Source organism: Amaranthus tricolor, chromosome 14 (assembly GCF_026212465.1).
Source record: "Amaranthus tricolor cultivar Red isolate AtriRed21 chromosome 14, ASM2621246v1, whole genome shotgun sequence".
In the NCBI taxonomy this organism is placed as follows: domain Eukaryota; kingdom Viridiplantae; phylum Streptophyta; class Magnoliopsida; order Caryophyllales; family Amaranthaceae; genus Amaranthus; species Amaranthus tricolor.
The window spans coordinates 6,382,103-6,401,361 of NC_080060.1; the positions used below are offsets into that span (position 1 = coordinate 6,382,103).

Consider the following 19,259-nt stretch of genomic DNA (forward strand, 5'->3'; position numbering starts at 1 on the left):
CAACAACCACACTCCACAAATTTGTACAATAAGTAAAAAATCACTCATACATTACCTTAAACTGCTTGTGAAGACCTAAAGGAGTAGTGAATGCACAGATAGTAAGCTGCATTTGAAAAGAATATTGAAAATTATGCAAAATCCTAATTTTCGAATACAAAAACGAAAAATCAAAGAAAAATGCACCTTAGACAAATTCAAGTATATGCTAGACCACTTCACTAGTGTTGAATTGGAAGAGGGAGGGACTAACTGAAGGTTTGAAGCTCTTTTAATGGAGGAAAATAAGGGATGAAGTGTCGCCTGAATTTTTTTAGGGTTTAGTAAATTTGGGGAAAATGAGGAAGGAAGAGGAAGAAACTAATTTTACCATGCATCAATTCGCTGTTACTAACAGCGAACAATGACTTAAGGTCAAAAAACAGTCAAAGTCATTGATCACTGTTGGGTACAGCGAACAAACTCTTTGCCTTTTATTGAGTTTTAGTAATGGTTTGCTGTTACTAACAACGAACATACCCAAAGCACAGGTTTGGGATAAATCTGATTATTTTGGGAAATATTTTCAACTATTGGCCATTTTGTGAATTTTTTAATATTTTTTTACTTATACGTTCCAAATTTTCTCATAGTCACACGATTGTTGTATATCTTACACCTTTGCATCTTATTTTTCAAATCATTATTTGATATAACTTTTGGCAATAGAGTCTTTCGATTTGATGTTGTTTCCATATAGAATTGTGTTTGATATATTTTTTTTATTGTTAAAGCAAGTGCCAAATCTATCAAGAGATAAGAGGTTGTATTTGCAAATTTTTTTTTCTATTTTTCTTTTTTCTTTTGTACCCTATAAATGGCTATTGTTATGTAGGCTACTACTCTAGCCCTTTAATTATCATCAAAAAGAATAGAATTCTTCTAAGAAATAATTAGATATTTAGTAGACCTGATCAAACACCGGGCCGGGCCGAGCCAGGTGGGAAAAACAGCCTGTTGATGCGGTCGGGCCGGGCCGAAGTGCGGGCCTAAAAGTTCCTGCCCAAACCCATAATATGCGGGCTTGCGGGCCTATGTTATATATTATTTATACATTATAATATTTTGTTTATTTTATTATACAACTCTAATATATTAGCTCAAACATTTTAAATTCTTTGAAACGAAATTGTATTTGTTTTCTTTAAAATTAATTAAATGTTATTTTCCAATATTTCAGTACATGTACTAACGGTTTTAATTATTTCATATAGGAGCATGTAGTTTAACATTACTACATAAAAAGTATATTGTTTTCGTATAGAAATATGGCAGCAAATCAGATTAACAATCTAAAGAATATTCTGGAAAAAAGAAACAAACTGAAAAGAAAAACTAAGTACATTAATTATTTGAAATTATTACGCCAATCGTTAAGCAATCTAACAGAGGCAATTTTTTCATAATATAAATAGCACCAAAAAAAATTAATGAGAATAAAATTTAATTATGTCAAGCAATTATTTCAATTGGGACGGACCTAGACAATATTAAATGATATCAATAATGTTAATGCAAGTGCCAAAACCCATGACTTTTGGGGCCGGGGGCCAAACGTCAATCCCAAACCTGTCTCAAAAAAATTCGGGCCACTAATTTTCTGCCCAAACCCGCCCATCGGGCCATATTTTGGTACCCAAACCCTCACTTTTTCGGGTCGGATTGGGCCAGGCCGCCCATGATCAGGTATAATATTTAGTAATAAAAAAAAATATATTAAATTAAATAGATTAATTAAAATAGAGCTCAAAATATATAAATGAAATTACAAGAAAATGTTAAATTATTATTCAAAAATATAAATAACACAAAATAAATACGATATACTCAAATTGAAAATAATGTCAAATGATCGAACTAAATAGTACGTTTCTTATCTTAGCCATCAATACACTTTTGTTAATTTTTCTTTCATTTGTACATCTTTTGTTTCATTATAATTTCATTTGTTAACTTTTTACATAGTCTAATGTGCTATTTTGATCATTGATATATTGAACAATGCACATCTAAAAATTATAAAAAGTTAATGGAAAAATTATAAAAAACTACCTAATCTATAAGTCTATTTTGCAAAAAAACTACCTTATGTATTTTTTTTTTTTTGCAAAAAACTACCTAAGTGATATATTTCTCTGCAAATAACTACCACTTAATGGAAAAGGTTAATGACCGTTAAGTTTGAGGATTTGACCTATTTGAGAGGTCAAGTTGTCTATGTGGCAGTATCTCATTGGTCCTCGTATTTTTAAATGATTAAAATTAAAACACATAAATTAACAAAATAAAAATAAAAGATGTTTGACGTCATTTTTACCCATCATAACGATTTTTTTTCAAAAAACGGACGTCGCGATTATCCTTATGGTGTAACTCTTTCGAAAATCCGATCGAAGCAAGTACTTATTCGCCTATTTCCTGTCGCGTTAACCGAAAAAGATAACGTCATTTTTACTGATCATAACGATGATTTTTTTAAAAAAATTATCGTCGCAACTATCCTTATGGGATAACTCTTTCGAAAATTTGGTCGGAACAAGTACTTATTCGCCTATTAACCAATACGTAAACCGAAAAAGATATTTAACGTTATTTTTACCCATCATTTTTCAAAAAATGGATGTCGCGATTATCCTCATGGGGTAACTCTTTCGAAAATAATTGTACTTGTTCCGACCGGATTTTCGAAAGATTTACCTCATAAGGGTAATTGCGACGTCCTTTTTTTAGAAAAATCATCGTTATGATGGGAAAAAATGACGTTAAATATATTTTTCGGATTAAGTGTCGAAAAATAGGCGAATAAGTATTTGTTTCGACTGGATTTCCAAGAGAGTTAACTCACAAAGATAATTGCGAGGTCCTTTTTTGAAAAAAATTGTTTTGATGGGTAAAAATGACGTCACATATCTTTTACTTTTATTTTGTTAATTTATGTGTTTTAATTTTTAGTTATTTGAAAATACGAGGACCAATGAGATAGTGTCATATAGACAACTTAACCTCTCAAATTGGTCAAACGGTAAAACTTAACGGTCAATTAATGTTTCCCGTTAAGTGCTAGTCATTTGCAGAGAAATATATTACATCAGGTAAAGGGTGTTTGGCAAACGGTTGATAACTAGTAGCTGATAGCTGATTATAGTGGTTGATTTGACCAGTTGATTTTGAACCCCTTGTTATAAGCAGCTTGTTCAAAAACAGCTTAATCATATCAATAAGCTGTTTCAACCAGCTAGTTCACCAAACACTAGCATTAGCTGATTTGACCACCTAATCCTCTATTTACATCAAAATAAGCTAAAATTGCTCAATAAGCTAATTTGCCAAACACTCCATAGTTTTTTACAAAAAAATTTACATAAGATAGTTTTTTGCAAATAGACTTATAGATTAGGTAGTTTCTTATAATTATTCCAAAGTCAATATTATGAAAACATGCGATTAGATGATTAAAATAAGATGTCACTTGATTATATATTTTTCTTACAGGTTCAATATATAAAATAAAATTAAATGAGACAAAAATGATAATGCAACAAGTATTTCATAAATAAATAAAGTATAAAATACCTTTACCAAGGCTGACTTCCTTCTTAACTCGCCTCAACTCACTGAGTCCCAAACTCTAGCCCAACTTGCTCTCTCACTCCTCTCTCTCTTCTCCATCTGTATTCTTTGTCAAATCTCAACACCAAAAATTCAACTCTTCTTTCTCCATTTCTTCTTCTCTTTTTCTCATTTTTCTCTAATTTTCTTTTTCAAATTTTATTTTTTTTGTTATTTTTTTGTTTTTTAATGTCAAAATAAAATAATAAATACACATTTTAGCCTTCTTTTTTTTCTTATTTATAATTAAGATTTAATTAAAAAAATAAATATGTCATCATCAAATCCTCGAACAGTGGAAGAGATCTTCAAGGATTTCAGCGCTCGTCGTGCTGCTATTGTTCGTGCTCTCACTTCTGGTTCTCCTTTCTCTACTCTCCATTTTTTTTAATTTCTGTTTTTTTTCCTAATAACATTTTGTCGATCTGTTTAATTATATTAATTTTTTAATTTTCAGATGTTGACGAATTTTATGGACTTTGTGATCCCGGTATGTTAATTTTTTCTTATCATTTCTATGGTTTTTTTTTTTGTGAATTTAGTTACTTAATTTGCGAATTGGGGTTTCAGATTTGATTGTTAATTAGATTTGAAAGCTCAATTTCGGATTATGCACACTATTATAATTGATTTTTTTGAAAATGTTTTTTTTTATTTCCGCATTTGTAGTTCATAATTTTATTATGCGAATTGTTTAATGATCTCGGTTGATTGTAATTTGATTTTGTTGATGTGGGATTCGGTCATATTTGGTTGGTCGAGTTATAATTTAGTATCTAACATTTGATTTTTTTTTTTTAAGTTCATTTTTGAGCAATTTCTTGACAAATTTCAGCTTTGAAAGTGCATTTATGAACTGAAATTCAGTTTTCGAACTTCAATTGGTAAGTCTGAAGTTAGGATTCGCTTACTATTGACTAATTCTGAAAACTCATTGAACTATTCGGATTATTTAGTTGGAAGAATCAACTATGAAGGAGAATAATGACCAGAAATTATTGATTGGAATTTGAGAATTATCTTATCAAGTTCTGTTTTACATGAGCAGATTGGTACAGGGTTTCCTTTTTCACTAAAAATTGGAAGTTAAAAATGTGCAAAATGCTCCTAAAGATATTGTTTTCTGCAGGGTTGTCTTAAATAAGAGACCCTGTTCTAATCTTAAAATTTAGGACAACAATAATAAAATTACAACTTTAATAAATTTATTTTAGAATGCTTAAATAAACCAAAAATTCATTACTTTACTATTAACAATTTAAGTTAATATCAACCTTAAATAAAAAAAAGGCCCTGTTGCCCATCATACTAATGTGATTCAACGACCTTGATTTTGTGATAGTATAGACTATAGACGTCACGTTATGTCTCTGTACACTGTATTGAGTTATGAACATGGCCACCTTCATACATTATCTTTTTACAATCCAAATGTGATCCTTTTTATTGTGATTACTAATTACTAGGTTAAGTCGTTTTTCTGACTTTAGGCTTAAAAAACAGGGAAAGTTTGCTATAGCATTTGGCTGTGTTATGAATTTATGATATTAGTTTGTTACATTATTGAAATTTTAGGGGATATTGGTTCTCTTACATTTTGGTTGGTTTAATCTCTTATAGCCTTAACTCTTATCTCACTATTTTTGTGATTGTCCGGAAATTAGAAAAGGAGAATTTATGTTTGTATGGGCACCCAAATGAATCATGGGAAGTCAATCTCCCTGCAGAAGAAGTTCCACCAGAGCTTCCTGAGCCTGCTCTTGGAATAAACTTTGCAAGGGATGGAATGAACAGAAGAGATTGGCTTTCACTTGTTGCTGTGCATAGTGATTGTTGGTTGTTATCTGTGGCTTTCTATTTTGGTGCCCGTCTTAACCGCAATGAAAGGTATTTCTTTTTCCTAAGCAAATGGATGCATATTTGCATGTCTGTCTTTTGCATTCGCATTGGTTATGACTTAAGACTAATGCCATATGATTCGCTAATGTGCTTGCGAATGGAAATAAATGAATTATGGTCGATTTGGAATATTTTTGGGCCATTTTGAGTGAATCATGAATTCTAAAAGCAAATCATCCGGTGAATTATATGAGTTGTACATTTACTAACTTGTTAATTTTCATAGATGGATTTGTGTTATATACTAACTTGTCTATTGACATAAGATCTTGACATCCAACCCCAAACCTTGTCTAGGTGGGATTGAGATTTGTTATAATGATAATGATGCTCAATGTATCTTGTGAATCACAAATTGTCACCTCCAAAATATATATGAAGAGTATGGAGAATTCCTTATTGTAGTTATCTTAATGGTAGTTGTGTACCCCTCAAACTTCTTCATGAGTTTCATCCTTCTCTTATTTCTGTGTAGTTTATAGTAACTTGGTGATGATCTATTGCTTATAATGGGATTGTTGTGTCGTTGGGAAGAAATTTATTGTTTTATTCCTAGTTGCTTATCTCCTATGAATCATGATTCAGTTTTTGTTGACTTCTACTCAACCTGGCCTACAATGGTTATTGTGTAAGAATGTAAGAAGGGTATTGTCTATCCTATGTCGTAAACGATTGTTGACCTTCAAAAATAGATCAGAAGGAGCACTTTGATATTATAAAGATCTCAATAACAACAAATCATGGCATAGTTGTTTGGTTGATGTCATAGATTTTCAATTGACTTGCTTGAACTTAAAGCCTGTTCTTACAAATTTTCTTCTGAAAATTGATAGCCAGGCATATGTAATTTGATCACTCAAATGTAATAACTTCTTGTTGTATAGAGTGACAAGGAGTAGTAATAAAGGCAAGGTTTAATTTTTAATTTATGTTAACCACCTTCAGTCCTTCACATGACTTTACTTGGCTAATGGATATCAAGGCACCTTATTTTAAGAGAATGTGTAACTTTTTAAATTGATGGTTTAGAGGGATACATTGCATGTATCATTATCTTGGTGTTAACGCATGAATTGAGTACTTATTGTTTAGTGTCCCAAGTAATTGTCTCACAGTCTGATCTGTTAGAGCTAAAATCTCTTTTGAGAATTGCTGTGCTATCTGCATTAACTGTTTACATACTTCCTTCTAGCACGCAAGCTTTATTGATTATCTTGTTTTTAGTGCATGTGTTTGTCTCACAACCTGTTTTTTTTATATTGGATTCTCATGTGAAAATTGTTGTGTTATCTTCACTTATTCTACTTATTGTAGGATCGATTAATTGGGCCACCTTGTTCTTAGCTCTAAAAAAATTGCCATAGGCATTGGCTTTTGGTTTTTTGGTTTTTTGTTGGTCAATCAGCCAAAAATGTATTTGGTAAATGACTTTTGGCCAACTGTTGGCTTTTAAACCAAAACCAAAAAGCTACTTATAGTAGCTTTGTTAGTGGCTTTTGACCTACTTTTTCTTAAATAAACAACAAACTGCCAACAAATAGTTTTTGCCAAACATCTCCTTGACAACTTCTAGCTTAAACATTTAGCTTTTATCAGGCAAATACTTTCAGCTAGTCAAACTAGCCAACAACTCTAGCCGCCATTTACCAAATGAACCCATAATGTTTTTTAGAAATCACAATAATTACTAGCTATCCAGCTAAGTGCTAAATATTATGCATTTAGTCTCTGTTTCGTTTGCTTCCACCTTACACCATGGACTTGAGGATCTTTAGTGCTTCCCCCTCCCACTTTATAAAACATAGAGGATTTGGACTACTTGATCACATTCATACGAAGAAAGTCAGAAGTAGAAAGAAGAAAGTTTGTAACTGAAGGACATGGAAAGAATTCCAGTGAAAATAAAAATGCTTAAGATGAAGAGGATATGTGCATCTTTCTTTTTGAATCTAAAAACCCTACATATATGCTTATATATACATTTGTACATGACATGCCATGATAATTGTATCATCCATGTAGTGCTTGAATTTTTTTTTCTTTTGGATTTTCTTGTAGTTTCAGCTGCTATTGCCTGCTCTGTCGACTTGCTTTCATTATTCTTTACTGTCTTTATAGGACTTCTTGTAGTCAAAGATGACCTCTACTGAAAATTTCTACTATTTTCTTGTCAGGAAGCGTATATTTAGTATGATAAATGAACTTCCAACTGTCTTTGAAGTTGTGACTGAAAAGAAGCCGGTAAAGGACAAGCCTAGTGTGGATAGTAGTAGCAAGCCCCGCGGAAGCACTAAGGTGAGATAAATAGCAGCATATGATCTTGATTTGTTTGTCTTCATGTATTTTGATTTGAAACCTAATAGAGCAGTCGAGGATTCCTCATTAAACAGATTCTACGGCTCTTTTTTTTTTTTGTTGGCAACCATAATCTCTATATGAAATAATTTCTTGTAGTAAATATAAACGTATGAAAGGTCATTATTTAGAAGGTTGATGGAAAAAGGTCTTAAGATTTCTAGAAATATCGTACTGTTTTTTTTTATATTCTTTCAGCCAATTCTGAAATACTCTATATTTGGTAACCATATCTCTAGACTGTAAGGTTAGTATACTATGGACAGAGATCAAATAGGCGTAGAAAAAGAACATTATAATATAAGTCCAAAGAATCTTTAGACATGGGGCTTCAAGATATAGATGGTTTGGACATGTGCAAAGAAAGACTGTTGACTGCCTCGTTTGAAGGATAGAAAGCATCATAGTGGAGGGTAAGAGAAGTCGAGGATGACCTAAGAAAACGTGGGTTGAGCAAATAAAGAGCGACCTAAATGAGATACTCTACTCTGTGGACCTGACTAGGGATAGTAATAGTTGGAGACGTCAAATCTATATTTCAGATTACTGGTAGTTTCTTTAGTTGTCTTCTTGTTGCTTTTTACCTTTGTTTTTTTCAAGCAGTTGTTTATTTGTGAAAATGTCTTTACCCATATCCTATTTATGCAGGGCTTCTACATGTTTGGGGGGTAAAATCGACCGTTTTCCTCTAGTCCTCCCTGTGAAAGGAGTATGGGTATTGATTGTCCATCATCTCCCCTCACCCAGATCCTGCTTCCAAGCGGGACATTGGGTATGATGATGATGATGAATCATCAAATATGATCAAAACTTACATTTTTACTCCGAAACACAACTCGATTATAAAATAGAACATTATCATCCTAAAATGCATCTAAACATCATCAATATGAATTCTAAAGTCACTATAATATGCTCTAAAATAGCACTTGTCATTAATTCATTGGGAAGTGACTTGGCTTGAAATGTGTTTGAAACTTGCCGAGCTGTTTATGAGTTGCTCAGTTATGTACTTACCGTAGCAAAGAGCCAAAGATAAAGGTGTTAGGTTTAGGTTTACTTAAATTCAACAACTTGTACAAAAAAGATCCCTGGAATATAGGATTAAGGTGGGAGATCAGAAAGTATGATAAAATAACATTCCTTCCCAGGCCCCAGCCAAGTATCCAGCTCAAATGCAGAAGGGAAAAAATGAATGCGTATAAAAGTGCCATTCCTGCTTGTTTAAATCTGGTTGCAAGTTAGGTTTGAATTTCTTGAAACTCTCATCTTTTTCATACTTCATAATTTGCTGTTAAATAAAGATCTCTGGATGCACAATCATAGCACACAGCCTCACCAAATTTAGTTTTAGTGAACTATGCAGTGCATGGTAGAGAAGCCAGTACAACTCTCTCCTTTCCCCGCACCTTCTTGGTTATTACCATGGTAGCCCATCCAAAGCTTGAAATTAGTGTATGGATAATTCATCTGTGATTTGTAAAACGTTTAACAACGTAAAAGTCACTACTGTATATAGAAGCTTTTCTATTACCCTCACACTTTTTTCCTCCTTGGGTTGTTACAAGTTACTTTGGATCTCTATAAATATGTTTGCAATAGAACCTCGAGGGGCTAGGTGTAGGAATCGAAAATGAGATATATACAAAGAAATATCAGGGAGACGGAGAACCTTAATTGTCTTTAGCTGTTCTTTATACTACGAGCAATTCTTAGGGCGTAATGTTATTTTTCGCAGAGAACAAGTGAAGGTCAGGTGAAGAGCAATCCCAAGCTGGCAGATGAGGGCTACGAAGATGATGACGAGGAGCAGGGTGAAACACTGTGTGGTAGCTGTGGAGGTAATTACAGTGCGGATGAATTTTGGATTTGTTGTGATATTTGTGAACGGTGGTTCCATGGAAAATGCGTGAAGATAACTCCTGCCAAAGCTGAAAGCATTAAGCAATACAAGTGTCCATCGTGCAGCATGAAGAAAGCAGGCCGTAGTCATTGATGCTATAAAAGGACCAGAAACATTCTTACTACATGGGGTTGCTGACATAGTATAGCAAATACTATCTTTAAAAAGTATGATTCTCTAGTTAAATCTGTTGCGACGAGATGATTGTTTGTCTATACAACACTTGTTTAATGTGATTGAAGTTTTTCATATCTGGGAGTCCTTGTATTCTCTTGTATTTTGTTGTATCAGATAACAGTTTGGTTTGTGATACATATATTTGTATTTTGTATCAGTAGAGTTTAGCATATCATCCCCAGATGTGAGTAAAGCATAGGCTATATTCTTAAGATTTAATTAAGGCATACACTGAATTTATGAAAATCTGCTTCAAAACTTTTATTTATTTATATTTATTTTTGAATTTATGTTTTTGACATGAGGGCTACTGTAAGCATTTGTTTATAACAGGAATCAGGATGCAGTAAGAGCTTTTGTGATATCTCGCACCTGCGAATTCTGGTACTAACTATATTATTGGATTTAAGACTTTAACATTATCATGTTGATGTAATGTTATGTGAGACGGCCGACAGGCAGGCAGTGAATGCAATGCTATTTTCTGAAGGAATAAGACAGACCTGTTCTGCTATATGGGACTAAATGTTGGTCGGTAAAAAAGATTTTTGAACATAAGATGGAAGTTACAGAAATGTGTATGCTGAGGTGGATGTGTGGGCACACATTGATGGATCGAATTAGGAACCAAGAGTTTAGGGACAAACTAGGGGTAGCCCCTATTTCTGGAAAAAATGCGCGAAAATAGATTGAAATGGTTTGGACATGTGCAGAGAAAGACTTTCGATGCCCCTATGAGGAGGGTAGAAAGCGTTATAGTAGAGGATAAGAGGAGTCGAGGAAGACCCAGGCGAATTTGGGATGATTGAATAAGAGTTGACTTGCATGAATTAAACCTTTCTGAGGGCCTGACTAGGGATAGAGTTAGTTGGAAGCGCCATATCCGTGTTTTAGATTACTGATGTCTTCTTAGATTGTCTTTTGGTGTTCCTGCCATCTTACTTCTCTCGTTTCCTTTATTATAGTTTTTTTATTTTCTTTTTTTAGTTGGTTCTACTTATTTTTTATCTATAGGCTCTGCATTTATTTTTCCCGTGTAGTTACGTCTCTTTATCGTTCTCGAGCCGAAGGACTCCTTTGGCCACGCTCTCCTTTATGATTATGAGTTGCCTCCATCCTTTCCTCCCCAGACCCTGCCCATAGTTTTTCTATGAGCGAAATACACTGGGTAGGATAATGATGACGACTTTGTTTCAAATTTAATTCAAATGAAAAAAATAAGCGTCCAAACAATGAACACAAATGTCCCAACCAATATAGGTTTTGAGTCAAAAGTAAATGTTTATAGATAATTTTCAAATTAAGTGTTTGAATTAATCTAAGTTAAGATACTCCAAGGTTTCGTGAAGAGAACAAAATTACAACATGGTAAAAAAAAATGAAGACACGTGATTCAAAGGTTGACCTAGTGGTGGTTAGAGGCTTTCTCTTTTCTGCTTGTGATACGAATTTGATTCTCACAGACTACAGTAAAAGTAATTCCCTTTTCCTCCTTGCCGATAAAAGAAAAAGAAACAGGGAGATGAGAATAAGAAAGGAACAAGTGGATAGATCCTAAATTTCTGATTTTTCTTCACCAAAAAACATTACACATTGCTATAACACCAAGAGGAACAGAATAGTACATTTGTACCTAATGCCAAAAAGGCATTTTCTAATCGTCAATATTTGACATAAGATTTTACAGACAGACTTCTGATTTGCAACCCTCAAAAAATCAATGACATGCTTACATGACTAAAGAAAACAAGTCTAAATATATGCAAATGACCAAGTATTCGGCCATTCAAATGGGGTCAAGCAGAAACCTAAACCTGTTATTACTCGGCCCCCAATTTCAAAGATCCGTCCTTCAAGAGTTTCATGCTTAGGTTGTTAAATCTTCCTCTTGAGTAATGACGAGACACCTTTCTCCAATCGGTTCCAGTTTTCATCATTGCAACAAATTCTTCAAAGCTTATTTTTCCATCCTGCATGTATGAATCACATATTAGGTATTTCGCATCTTATTTATCGATCTGCAGAGATCCAGGAGAAATGAAGACAAAGAGATGGATTTACCTTGTCCGTATCCACCTCCTGGAATATGTCATTGGCGACATTACTGCAATCATCCAGTCCATCTTCCATCAACGCATTCTGGAGCTCTTCTGGTTCAATATAACCATTTCCATCCTTGTCAAAGTAGGAGAATGCTTTCCGAAGGTGCTCATCATTGGCAAATTTCTGCAAATGAAGGGAAACAGCAAGAAACTCTCCATAATCCAGTGTCCCTTTTCCTAAAGTGTCAACCTGCCGCCAATGAGCCAAATATATTTTGCTTAGAAACCCACTGAATCGCAAAGTAATAGAAATCTAAACTCTAATTGTGAAACTTAAACACTGGAAAGGATTCATTAGGAGCACATAAGCTCTTTCAGCTTTTCAAGTTCTTTTTGTGTGAAGGCCAGTCTTTTAACAGACTTCACTGGTTCTGATAATTATCCACTTTGCTTCAAACAACTGACTCTACCTGGGATATTTTAGGTGAAAAGATTATATGAATATCTAAATATTCGACTGAGTTGATAACCAGAAGCTTCAAGGAGTAGACCCACCAACTATATTCACTACAGAAAGTCAATAGATCTAAGCAAGCAATATTGTCAACAAACATCGAAGTTATTACCAATTAGTCTAGCCACCCTGTTCTCCGTCAGATGGAGGTAGGGAAATAAAAGAACAGAGAAAATAGTAAAATATATGCCAAAATTTCCAATCTTTTGGGATTAGAGCTTCGGCATTGATGTTGTTGTATATACCAACTTTGAAGTTCAAACCAACAGTTACAACTTACAAGTATAGGGCATACAGCCAAAGCAAAAGCGGAAGCATAGTATCTTAAAAAGTTTTCCAATCTAATACCCCTCCTCCCTTCCAAAGATCTTTTTAAGGAAGAAAATGATCACAGAAAACTTGGAAGGAATTATATAATGCCAATCATATGCGCGGAAAAAATTCAAATCTTCTCAACTCCAATCAAGTATTTTCCTAAACCTAGCATTGTCTTCGTATCACAGCTATTCATGGAACCCATCGCAGTTCAAAAAGCGTCAAAAAAATAATGGTACACCTAAAAGCTTCAAAAATATATTTTTATGTCAACAAAATCCAACTTGTCTATTTAAAAAGGTCTAGATATATCATTTCTTTGAACAGAAAGTAGAAAAGGAAGACATGTGAACAATCTGTTGCTACCAGGAGAGCATCGTATAAAATAGACACAAGTATTACCTTGTATAGGAGAGAGACTGGATCGGCAATGCCAAAGGAGGGAGTTGGGATGGTTTACGGAGAGGGGGGGTGGGGGGACAGAAGGGAATGGAGTTGGATGGGGGTCTGGAGAGAGTTTGAGTGAATTGGTGCTTACAGATTCAATAAGCATCTGTACATCAGATTCTCCAAGCAGGGAACCATGCTTTAGAAGTCCAGCTTTTAGTTCCTCAACAGTGACGATCCCATCATCATCTGTGTCTATCTTTTTAAACATTTCCTTGATATCCTCAACTTCTTCCGCGGACAAGAATTCAGCAATAACCTAGAGCACAGTGTTGTTGAATAGTCAATAATATAACTAAACTCCAGATAAAAAGTCAATTATAAAAACAGTACACATACCCTCAGAGCTTTCCTCTTGAATCTATTCATCATGGCAAACTGCTTGAGCCTCGATTTCACAACATCTCCAAGAGGAACATTTGGAGCCTTTTTGGCATTTTGTAGCCATGAATGTTCTGTGAGGCGTGTAGTTCATGTTAGTTAGCTGAGGTCTGAGGATAACATGCACCCAACAGAGACACGCAAGATACTTGTTCACTGATAAAAATTGAAGTATCAATACATTATAATTTGAGATTTTTTTTTAATGAAATAGCAATCAGTAACAAGCTCATAATTTACTAGTTATTCTTGGCATTATTGCATCTTCCATGCAGTAATCTGTAATAGTCTGGATGCCTCATTATTCCAGAATGAGTTAAGGACAAACAATAGCAAGTAGTAAAGAACTTCAGAGAGAATGTAATAGGATGTATATTGTAATTCAAGATTACAATAGTAAGAGAGTACTACAAGTATTCGAGAGGTTCGAAATCACCTTACAAATTTTATACAATTTACTAATCCATTTCCCATTTCCCTCTACCTTATTATACTAATAAACTCAATAACTAACTAATAGTAAAATATCTAAAATACCCTTTTAACCCATACATCACACAACTCTCAAATAGGTTACATAACGGCCTTTACATAACGTAACAAGCTACTTTTTACTCAATGGTAAAATTTAGTCACATACTCACATCCCATGATCATGAACTAAAAATCAATTTTCATTCTTGTTGTGGTCTCTTTCTTCTTCCTATATCCTAATTATAGCTCTAACATTTTCATATTTCACTTCTTTTTCACTTATATACTGAGTTTTGACAATTCTAGGTTATGGAATGAAAACAAACTTTAATTAGTGTAGATTGATCTAAATCGAAAATTGTAGGGAGGGAAGCATAGATTTTTATAACCCAGGATCCTAAAAAGCACCACGAAAGTGCCATTCTAACCAATAAAATTAACAACCACAAATTCCAACATAACATCCACAAGTGCCTATCTTTATATTCGCAAAAAATAATGTATCAACAACATTGAAGCCCATATTCCAATAAATATCATTCTCCATCAGGAATAATAAATCAAAATGAATGCAACTCTTAGGTCAGTAATACAACAACATTCCATTAACCCAATGCCATTAAAAGGTTTTGCCACCTGGATGAAGTTTATGGTCTAGTAATAAAAGGCATTAGATAAATTGCAAGATGCAAATACTGTTAAGAGTTTGAGAAAACAAAGGTCAAGAAATAAAAAATACATGAAAATGTGAAGGATCCAGTAGGTGTGCATGCATACCAAGTACTTGTTTTGCTGTTAGTCTTTTCTTTGGGTCAGGTTCCAGCATTTGTCTAACCAAACTCTTAGCACTATCTGAAATATTAGGCCATGGATCCCTTTTGAAATCTATTACACCACGTAAAATCGCTTGTGCCACCCCTTGTTCAGACTCTGCAAAAACATTAATGCAACAATTAGAAAACTCAAATGCTCAAGTAGTGAGAATAATACACCCTCAAAGCTGTTGGAACAAAAATTGATGAACACAGCAGAAATAAGAAGAGAAGTTTTACGGAAAGCTTTATTTTATTGTTCATAGAACTGAAAATTTGAGAATCTAGCTTTCTCCATAAAAAAAATTAAATTGCAAATGAATTCTTGATGATATTGATTTTTTAGATCCCATAACTATTTGACTTTCCCACTTGCTTTCCCACTTTTCTCTGTTACTGCTCATTATTGGTTTCCAATCTTACCTCTAGCTCCTTTTCAGGAATGTGTAAAAAATTGTTGGATGTCTTGATGCAGATGTGACAAAGAATAGAGAATGGCAAATGCTGCTTCTAACATGACAGTCTGACAAATGTTCATGATAGACAAAAAAACAGATAAGAAGTTGGACCAAGTGTAGAGACGATAATTACCTGCCCAAAATGGAGGAACTCCACACAATAATATATACAGAATAACCCCTGCACTCCATATATCAATTTCTGGACCATAATTTCGCTTCAGCACTTCGGGAGCCATATAATACGGACTCCCAACAATTTCAGAGAACCGCTCACCTGAAAGGAAAAGGCCATTAAAACCAAGGGCAACTTGATTTAATCCAAGGCTCACAAAAAGCATCCAACATCATAGACATTTGCAATTGAAAATAGGGAAAAGAAAAGATAAAGAAAACACCAAGCACAAAGAAGATTGAATTGATCAATATTTCCAAAACCCTGAAGCTTGTGTGATGTTAATATAGTATAGTAAAAAACAATGCAATGTAGGTTTTCTATCAGAATCTTCTAGCAGCGTGCTATCAAGAATCAAACTCGTGTCTTCTTGTTGGAATCGAGAATGCAGCCTATACACTTTCAGCACATAATTCGTAAACCATTCATCTTCAACAAAGCAATATAACAGTTGATTCCTTTCACTATGAACAGATTCTTTTTACTTGCACAACAAATAAGAGGTATCTAACTCAGTGTTCAGGATGTATCAGCTCAGACGATCATAAAAAAGAATAAACTATGAGGATAGAATAGGCATTCCACACTAAAATTCTATTGAAATCATGAAAGTAAACCATCAAACATGAAATTGTCAAACACCCACCCAAAAAAGACCCAAAATAACATGGTAGCTCTACTAGATAATGTGAAATTCCACTGTCTCAAAATTCCTTTTGTACTCTATTAGGCATTCATGAATCATAAAATAAACCAAGAAATAAGACCTCTTAGACAGCTTCACATATAGCATACGGAAGCACTCCAAGTGAAGAGATTGAATCACTAGTTTGTGCATAGCATTTGAATCTTTTATCGAAGGGAATTCTCGTCTCAAAACTTCAGTTCAATTCTTAATAAAACATTGCTTATTGCTCAGAAGAAATATTGTGCTCATCTAAATACTTATATCAAAGGGAATTCTCATCTCAAAACTTGGATGGGATAATTTGTATAAACCCGCACAACCACAATTGGGAATGTGCAATTAGTACAGAGAGTATATTTGGATTCATGGAGACTAATTAAAGAAATTAGAAATCTAAAGAAGTTATGTTCTAAGTGCCAAAGCATAATGATTTCTGTTGATGTAATGCTAGAAAAAGAAAGCTAATAAATTACGAAAAATGTTGTACTATGTTTTCAGAACATATTCATGGCGCAGCATACAAGATACAACAACTACGGCTGGGGATGGAATGCTAGAATTGTGCGAAAAATAAAACTACTTTACAAATGGAAACCAACATTTCCTTCTTTTCCTATTTTCTAATCTATGAATGTATTCCACAGAATTTCACGTGTAGCATACCACAACTACTACTATGATCCTGCAGGGAATAAGAGTACTGCACTAATTTTGTGCCATCCATCCATGACCATAGAAAAAACATTTTTGAAATATTAAAGAGACGGTAGAATGTTAGTCAAACAGGACAAATGTAGCATAGGAAAAGACAATCAAACCACAATACACTAATCACCGCACTTGAAACTATGAAATTGTTGTGGTGAAATATATATTGTAAGTAAATGTATAACCCGTTGTAGTTTACCACTCTTGCAACTCCCTCTAGAAATGAGCAACTTGATCTAATTAACATTGAAATCAGTTTTGAAAGATTGTTCAGCTTCTTCTTGCAAATTGCAATGATGTCCAAATTTTGCATATTAAAGACAAAAATCGTGGCCATAGTGCGAAAACAAGGCTATATCGTATCGAATCAGCCGTATTGTAAAAGTTTTCAAATCGACCGAACCGGTATTACCCGTATTGTAATGGTGTAAAAAACCGCGTTTTAGGCCATTTCAAACGATATTTCATGCTTGAGGCCGAAATTTGGCAGTATAATAACCGTATCACTCTCGTTACCGTTTTTTTTTTTTGCACTGTGATCGTGGCAGATTACTATCTCCTTGACAAATGCTCAACTAAGGCAAAATCAAGTGTTGACTGGAGTTTTCTCATTTCACAAGAAAATCCATTCAAGTGTACAAGTCCACGTCACGACTCTTTTCTTCATTAGCAAGTAGAATTGACAGACAGAAATATAGATATGGTCCTATTAGCCGATAAAACTAACACTTTAATAGAGCATAACTCTAGATAACCAAATAGTAACCAATTGAATATAAACATAACATCTAGATAACCAAATTTATAACCTAAATAATATAAACATAACATCTAGATAACCAACTTCGTGGCAGACTGGCAGTGGGCGAGCCCTTAGCTAGGAAGGGACAAGACAAGGGTTTTGTGATGGTAGGTTCGGCTTACAAAGCTCAATAATACGAGAATCCCCCTTGTTCCACCATTTTAATGGCCCCATTTGGTTCACAAGCCCACATTACTGGAGTCGTCAACAATCAACATCTAAATAGCCAACTTAACAAACAAAATAATATACTTTAGTACCCTGATTCCACTCCAGAAGTTATATAAACATTTTACTAACTATAATCTAAAACCCCATACAGCAAATCAATCTATTTTTGCAACCAAAAAATACCTGGCCGAAAGAAAATTGAGAGACCAAAATCAATAGCTTTAAGAGGAGAATTCTCCTTTTTATTAGCGAACAAAAAATTCTCAGGTTTCAAGTCTCGATGAATAACACCATGCTTATGACAAAGTTGCACCACTTCAACTATAGTTCTAGTAACAGCAGCAGCAGCTCTTTCGGTGTAATGTCCTCTCGCAACGATCCGATCAAAAAGTTCCCCACCTTCACAAAGCTCCATTACCAAATGCACTGCATTATCATCCTCACAAGCTTCCTTCAAACTCACAATACTGGAACTCTTTGGCAAGTGTTTCATAATAGCAACTTCTCTTCTAACATCATCAATATCAACAGCAGTACGAAGTTTTCGCTTCGAAATAGACTTACAGGCAAGCAATTCTCGAGTGACTTTATCGATACACAAGTAAGTAACGCCGAATTCTCCTCGTCCTAATTCTCTATCAACTAAATAATTTTCATCAATTGATTGTTTAGGAACGTCAGGTAAAACGGTGATCGATGAAGAAGATGATGACTTCTTATCAGAAGAATTATAATGATTTTTATCTTTTCTCTTGGTGTTGTCTGATTGTTTGGATTTAACATCTTCCCTTGCAACAGCAGCTGGAGATCTGCAACAATTTCCCATGGATTGAAAGTTATTGGGAAAATGTTGAAGTTAGGAACCCTAATTCAAGGACTAAATCACATTGTCTTCAAATTAGGGAATGGAAAATCAAACCCTAAATTATTGTTACAGAGGAGAGAGAGAGAAAGTGTGAAAGAGAATGCAATGTGAAAATGAAGATGAAGAAAAAAAGAGGAGAGGTAGCGAGTGTAGTACTTCCTCTCCCTCCTATATCCATTTCAATTTTAAGACGCAAAAAACCAAGTGATTCGATATTTATCCGGTGCTATAATCATATTCGATTTAATTTGATTTCAAAGTGAATAATGAATTTAGGCAAAATTATTAAAAACTACCTAGTATATACTCCATTTTGTAAAAAACTATCTTACATAAAAATTTTTACAAAAAACTACCTTATATAATACAATTGTTTGCAAAACATTACCTTATAACGGAGTGTGGCCTCTGACCGCTATCTTTAA

General features: G+C 34.0%; 2 protein-coding genes across 3 annotated transcripts; one reads left to right on the forward strand and one right to left on the reverse strand.

Moving 5' to 3' along the window:
* Positions 1-3,637: 3,637 nt before the first annotated feature.
* On the forward strand, positions 3,638-10,268 carry LOC130800034 (PHD finger protein ALFIN-LIKE 1-like). The gene is made up of 5 exons (XM_057663366.1): positions 3,638-4,007; positions 4,106-4,138; positions 5,313-5,535; positions 7,722-7,842; positions 9,641-10,268. Exons 1-5 carry the CDS (start codon positions 3,920-3,922, stop codon positions 9,896-9,898), a joined length of 723 nt encoding a protein of 240 aa, XP_057519349.1. The 5' UTR covers positions 3,638-3,919; the 3' UTR covers positions 9,899-10,268.
* Positions 10,269-11,532: 1,264 nt separating this feature from the next.
* On the reverse strand, positions 11,533-19,006 carry LOC130800033 (calcium-dependent protein kinase 13-like). Of its 2 annotated transcripts, XM_057663364.1 has the most exons (7): positions 18,153-19,006; positions 15,559-15,702; positions 14,933-15,085; positions 13,640-13,755; positions 13,392-13,559; positions 12,044-12,274; positions 11,533-11,952 (listed from the first exon to the last, which is right to left on the reverse strand). In XM_057663364.1, the coding sequence occupies exons 1-7, from the start codon at positions 18,793-18,795 to the stop codon at positions 11,803-11,805; spliced, it is 1,605 nt and encodes a 534-aa protein (XP_057519347.1). In that variant the 5' UTR covers positions 18,796-19,006; the 3' UTR covers positions 11,533-11,802. The 2 variants fall into 2 exon arrangements, with proteins under 2 accessions (XP_057519347.1, XP_057519348.1); XM_057663365.1 differs by lacking the exon at positions 11,533-11,952 and having other exon boundaries at positions 12,136-12,274; positions 13,256-13,559; positions 18,153-18,996.
* Between the last annotated feature and the right edge of the window lie 253 nt (positions 19,007-19,259).